Below are 6,727 nucleotides of genomic sequence, written 5' to 3'. Positions count from 1 at the left end.
ATAATACTTTAAATGACCACTGATCGATGGGGCTATCCAAATTCTGTTCAGTTAGCAACTTGGCATTGAAAGGAATCTAATCCCTCACAGAAAATTGCAATAATGTCAGGCATATCCAGAATGAAAGTGTGGTATGCACAGAAGCACTTCAACTATTCTTTCAAGGCTTCATCTAAAAAGCATAAATCTAAGAAAAGGGCAACACTATTTGTACACCGAATTTAGTGTCTATTTAAACCACCAATTGAATCTAAGAGTAGAATGGTGTAAAACCATAATTTAATTAATAGTTGTAGATTGAATATATAAAGCTTTAACTAAGACACCAATTTTGGTAAACAACAATTTTCTTTAAAAGTTATCTCAACTTATCAAGGCAAGGAACAATGAAATTAACCATCTTAATTACCCTCACAACTGCCATAACTAGCAGATAAACAATCCAAGGAGTTTCAAAGTTATCATTAAATAGAAGTTGTTTGGTTACATCTGTATGTTGTACAGATCACTGATTCTGATCCAAGACACTTGAACCGTTGATATGGGGTCATTGACTTTTTGTTTGATTGCTTTGACCACGAATCTTCGTGAGACCCAACATGCTTGAGCCTGACAGTTGATTCCAGTTGTATAAATATCTAAAATTTACCTACTCTGTTCCAATACTCAAAGCCAGTGTTCTTGGTAACGACTTAGCGATATGATATCAAGATTATGATGGTGATTGAGCTCCTAAGAAAATGTTGCAGCAAATTTAAGGATGCAAACTCTGTAGTGCTTGCTGCATTAATACTGCTATGATGCTGCCCATTGATATGTTGATGATATTGACTGCATCATTGTTAAGCTGCAGAAAGACGAAGTGAATCATCAATAACTAGTCTGAAAGTACATTGCTGCATGATAAGCTGCTGATGCAGATGCTCACACCATTGATGAAAATGCTTTCGAATTCTTTTCATTTTCAACATGTAGCAAAAAGGAAATAGAATTTAATTTGCATAAACTGCGATGTCGAATGCCTTATTCAGACATCCAAGTATGTACTATCAGTAAAAGTAACTACTTTTGACATTTACTAATTACTCATCCAAAAGAAAGGAAATGATTGGATGATTGTAAAACTTCTTAAATTATTAGTGTATCAAAACTAGATGCAGAAAAATTACATCCAAAAATATGATTTGCATAGTATATAGCCAAAATAACTGATGCGAACTTTTGTAGTTATGCTCGATCAAAGGCCAACCATAAGATCTTGACTTTGCCACATATATTGCATATTGTTAAAAAAACTGGCTAACAGATGATTTCAGATGCAATTTGGGATTTAACTAGTTGATTTTTAAAATTAGACAGAACAGTCCGAACTTGAATTTATCAAACATAAGTACACATCATCAGTAAGAAAGATCAGGTAAATTTGACATAATTTGATCATAAAAAATCAAAGGCTTTGTGAACTACCCATTGAAATCCTTCCTTCTCTTGATATACAGCACCAATTATGCTCTCCCCAATATTAGCAATTTGGGACGCTATCACACATATAATAGCTGCATGTGAACTAACCTGATTAGACAAAAAAAGAAGAGCATCTTATGTTCTTGAACTTTTTCTTAAGCTACAGAACATGAAAAAATAACTTCAATATTTAGGTATACTTTTTCATTGACCTGTCATTCTTAAACTACTTATGGAGCAGAAAACGTACTCAAGCAAGTTCCCTCAACTTGTGTGACCCACAATATTTAGTTGTATAACGTTTATAGAACATTAGAATTCTATGCTGTTAGGGAGTTGGATATTATGGGGTACCCAAAGTCCCACATCGAGTAGTATAGGATGCTCAATGATGTAATTTAAGGAGAGTGGTTCTTTCCTCTTAACAGCTAGTTTTTAAGTTGTGATTTTCCACTTTTCTTAGATACTTAACATATGCCCATACAATGACTCCACATTTCACATCTAATGAAGCCATTCTCATAGTTCTGTGTTTGGAATAACTCGTTTTCTATTCATCACAAACAAATAAAGGAAAGTGAATCTACTACTGGACCATATTTCTTTTCTTTCCAATCGTATAGTATACAAACCCCCAAAACAACTAAAGTCCTTAACATGGATTTTGATAGTTAGTTTACACTCAAACCCCCAAAACAACTGCTCAAACACCAAGAAAATCATGTGGCAGATTTCACCAGCCAAAGATCCCTGCAAAGAGGTGGCTACTATCTATCCTAAAGCACATCATACTAGCAATTACCCTAAACATTCCTAGGTGGCTACTATACTATCACGTTGATTGTTCATAAGTTAAAAATACAGGGATACAGGGAGAGAAATTGATTTGGAAAATGAGACAGATGCAGAAATAGGCTAAAATGTCTTTGTCCTGGGACAATATTCGACCAATTTTCTATCCAACCATAATTTGGAGACAGCGGAGAGACAAGAACAAATACACAACTATTTTCTGTCTCTATCAATGTCTGTGGATTATCTGCTTCGAGATAGTTACAAAACATAAAGACACTAGCAAAGCTCAAGAAAACTTCCCAATAATGTGTCACTATCACCAACTGCATTTGTAACTGAAATTAATGATCCCTATCCAATTTGTCATTTAGTATCACTAGCAAACTCATTTTATCCTTTCAAGGGAATAAACCCATAATTTATCTCTAGATTGCAGTCTTAATATGAAAAGGTCTCCCAAAAAGACTTTCACTATAAGCTCGTTCAACCTCAAAAAATGAGATATTCTAAAGTACACATAGTAACACACACTAACTACTTTCCTGCTATTAGAAATAATCAAGCAGAAATCATTAAATTAACCTAGCTATTTATTACTAGAGAAAATCTTAATGTTTTATTCCTCTTTTAGTAAGAGTAGGGTAGCAGATGGTGATGGAGCAACAATGATGCCTGAAACTGAATGACTGTAATCACAAGCTTTGAAGCATACTGTCTAATCCCAATAGCAACAATTCAATGTAGTACCATTATATCTAAATACTAACATGAATGAATCTCACAGTAAAACACAAGACATGTTAACCAATTTCCTAAACATGCCCACCCGTTTTTCCCACTTATGCCCATGTCTCAAAGTATGCGGAGTCAGAAATTAGATAAGTACCTCACCCATGAGAAAACCAACAAAGGCAAGAAGTATAGAAGCAAAAATTCCAGCCAAGGTTCCTTCAATGCTAACCGCCCCTTCTGTTCCCCTTGGAACTATCTTGAATGTTGTGACTAGGTACCTGGCCATTATCCAGGAGGAATTTTAGTACCTGAATATTGCAAAAACTACCAAAGAAATCATTTTTTGGGAAGAACATGGTTCTTAGATTAGCAGGGAGCTGGGAGAGCATAATGTACAATTAATCAGTAAATGCGATAATAAAATTCACACCATTAATAGCATTGGCTATCAAGAAAAAAGTACAACAGTCAAATGTATGAAACAAGAATTCAGGTTTCGTCATGCACGGTGTTAATAAAGCAATATATATTGTGCAATTCTCACTTAATCCATGCACTATCCCTCTAAGGCCTACCTCAGTTGCATTGCATGGATTATGCAACTTATATTGATGGAAGAATGTCTCCAAAGTAGCAAAAAATTAATAGGGAAAAAAATGTCAATTCCTCATGGGGAATCAGTACTGATAACAAAATACAGCCAGGTCTACACCACAATTCACTACTCACGTCGTTTTTCCATATGCCTTTCCTATCTCACTTGAGACGGTGTCACTCAACTTGGTACAGAAACTGGCAACAAACCCAAGTTTCCAAAGCTGATAAAATGCTTCTCCCCCGACTTGAAAAACGGTGAGGAAAGCAAAAACACAACCAGCAGCACTGGATCCAATAACACTGCCCGGACCCCTTCTTCCCCTTCTTTTCTCAGCAACCCCCTGAGCCACTTTCTGTGCCATTTTGACCTTCGTTGCAGCTGTACCCTAATAAATCCCAAACAAATCAACTCCAAAAAGCACAAATCCTGACCCCAGAATCAAAAACACAGAAAATTCTCATCCCTTATTCCAAGTTGCTTAAAACTTCATGAATAACCAATTTCACTCCCAAAAGTTTTCAGTTTTCAGGTTTCCATGTTGATAAATCTCCAACCCCAGAAAGTCAGAAATAAAAAATTAGGAAAACAGCCACACCAATTTTAGAAGTTCAATAATCTTGCTATTAAAATATCACTTTCAAAAGCACAAAGTTTCAACCACAACTCCGTGAAAATAAAATTTTTCCCCTCAAAATTAATCACTTCAAACAAGAAGTTCCTACTTACAATGACGAAGCGGGAAAAGAAAAATCTTCATAAAAGAACACACAACGCCAACACAGGAAACAAGAAAAATGAAATTCCGCAAACCCGATTCAAGAATTCCACACAAGTCTTATATTTTTGCACAGCCACCAGTGTGTCCATAGGGAGTCATAAGTAAATAGTGGAAAATCCATCATGTTGATTGGAGTAAAAAGACTACTACAGTGGTAAATGATATCGCTATCAATCACCTGAGAATTCATGTGCAAATAACTGAGCATTCTACGCCCAACGGAATCAGGTGACAGCATTATCACTTATCTCAAGACTCTAGTCATCAATATGAAAATTTCACCATCTACAAATGACTCCGTCCGGTATCAATGTAGACGCACTAAATAGTATGCACCAAAAATAAATTCTACTTAGCAATTCAAAGAACACGTGAAGTAACAAAAGACGAACTCCCAATTTTCACAAAAATTCAATGAAAAAACAAAACTGCCAGGCATAGGTCTATGCATGCTCCTGAAACACATTTAAATGCGAGCTCTAGGAACATGCAACAAATTAGGAGTTTAATTTTGATGTAATGACATTATAAAATATTTTACACATTCATTCAATCACATCTTTTGGATGACTATTCATGCAATCAATGTGGTAGTTATAAGTTCGTAATTGGATATACTTGTAAACCATTAGAGTGCATCAAAATAAAATTCTTAAATTAAATATACTCTAGGAGCATACAAGTATATTTCTTGAGTTTCTAGTCCCTCAAAACCCAACAATGAACTTAAACACATTTTCAACTCCAGAAAAAAGATAAAAATTTCCAAATTCAACACTAAAATACAAAGAGTGGGAACAAGAGATTGGAGCTCACAATTACGAAGTATGTGGCAACGAGTAGGAAGCCAGAAGGGCCAAACGCCCGCCACGTCAGCGTGCCAAGTAAGAATGCGGCAGCGATTCCAGAGAGGGAGAGTCCGGCGACGAGGATCGGAAAGCCGAGGACGAAGATGAGAACGTTGCTGAGGAGTGCAGAGCGCCACGTGGCGGGGGACGATTGGATCAGGGAAACGGCACCTCCCAGCGCGTCCTGGACACTGCTGGCGGTGACGCGTGGAGGAGTGAGCTGCGACATGGCCGTATTCCTCCTCTTGTTGGAAAGTGTGATGACGTGGCAGTAGGAATGAGGATGAAGATGAAGATGGTGAAATTGAGAGTGGAGAGGGAAATGGAGTGTGGGGTTTGGAGAGAAAAGAGAGGGCGCGGGGCTTGAGAAGAATGAGGGGAACGTTGTGATGCTGTGAAGAGCTGAATTGCTCATTTTGGGTTCTTTTGTGTGTTTCTTTGTTGCTTTAGAGAGTAAGAGAGAATCCGTCAATGCTAAGGAAGCAGCAGCCTGGACTCAATTTTTAAAGGCCTAATAGAATTCTAAAACATGGCAAGTTTTTTTCTTAATAAATAAATAAAATTTTGTATATGTATTTTTAAATTATTTATATTTTTATATTTTATTACTTATTTCACTTACACAATTATCCTTTTTAATTTTGAAATGGAGTTTGAGTTAGTGTAATAAAGCATTATTGGAGTGCTGCGTGTTTAACCACGTTGTGGAGCAGCCATAATACAAATAGGATAGTTTATTTTGTGGAGGAAAGAAATTGGATGGTTCGATTGTGTATTAATACTATTTGTTGCGTGTGCACCTGCTGCTTTCGGTTAGGGGTGTACATAGCTCAATTCAGTTTGAAGATTCGGTCTGGATCCAAATATTTTAGAGGTTAATTTGGTATAATTTCACCGAGTTTAGAACTAGATAATGGTCTCAAAAATAGATCCGATCATTATTTAGGGTCGGATTCGAGTCAAACAAACCCACTTTCACCCATCTTATGTATATCCTAAGGGAACTAAAAAAGATACATATGTTTTAAATTAATTCCAAAATTATGTTATAATAATTACAAGTTTATTATTTTGTTTTTAATCACACTTGTTGAATTAGAAAATAGATCAAAGAAGTATCAAATTATAATTTATGGACAAATTCAAGTTCGAATATGGATATCAACTTCTGGCTAACAAGTTTCTTCTTTATAAATAAGTGCATCATAAATAAGTTTTTTTTATAAATAAGTTTTTTTATAAATTATTGTTAAAGTTTTAATGGTCTGGTTTCACCTGGTTTGGACGCAGTCTAATTGTGACCCGAAAATGTTTAAGTTTAATCGTATCTAGGATCAAATTTAGGTCTAAAATATAAATCCAGTGTATATTTAGGGTTGGATCCGGATTAGGACAAACCCGATTTTACCCTAAACACATGTACATTCCTACCTTGGACTCTCACCTACTTCTTTTACTCGTAGATTCAATCCCTCACTCTTATATTCACCAAACTTTACTTTTCTCTTCACA

General features: G+C 35.8%; 1 protein-coding gene across 2 annotated transcripts; it reads right to left on the bottom strand.

Annotated features, from left to right (window-relative positions):
* On the bottom strand, positions 279-5,710 carry LOC107614154 (protein VTE6, chloroplastic). 2 transcript variants are annotated; one of them, XM_016316381.2, is made up of 5 exons: positions 5,184-5,710; positions 3,721-3,974; positions 3,146-3,269; positions 1,468-1,572; positions 279-847 (listed from the first exon to the last, which is right to left on the bottom strand). In XM_016316381.2, exons 1-5 carry the CDS (start codon positions 5,628-5,630, stop codon positions 755-757), a joined length of 1,023 nt encoding a protein of 340 aa, XP_016171867.1. In that variant the 5' UTR covers positions 5,631-5,710; the 3' UTR covers positions 279-754. The 2 variants fall into 2 exon arrangements, with proteins under 2 accessions (XP_016171867.1, XP_020964957.1); XM_021109298.1 differs by lacking the exon at positions 279-847 and having other exon boundaries at positions 3,151-3,269.

The sequence above is a fragment of the Arachis ipaensis genome, chromosome B08, assembly GCF_000816755.2.
Source record: "Arachis ipaensis cultivar K30076 chromosome B08, Araip1.1, whole genome shotgun sequence".
NCBI lineage: Eukaryota > Viridiplantae > Streptophyta > Magnoliopsida > Fabales > Fabaceae > Arachis > Arachis ipaensis.
Note: the sequence above shows the minus strand (reverse complement) of the source record. Positions and strands in the feature narration are given on the sequence as shown.

Coding starts and splice junctions, on each gene's coding strand:
- LOC107614154 (XM_016316381.2), bottom strand. CDS start 5,630: ATGAGCAATTCAGCTCTTCACAGCATCACAACGTTCCCCTCATTCTTC. Junction 3,975..5,183: donor TTGCCACATACTTCGTAATT/GTGAGCTCCAAT, acceptor GGGATTTATTAG/GGTACAGCTGCAACGAAGGT. Junction 3,270..3,720: donor AAGGCATATGGAAAAACGAC/GTGAGTAGTGAA, acceptor GATAATGGCCAG/GTACCTAGTCACAACATTCA.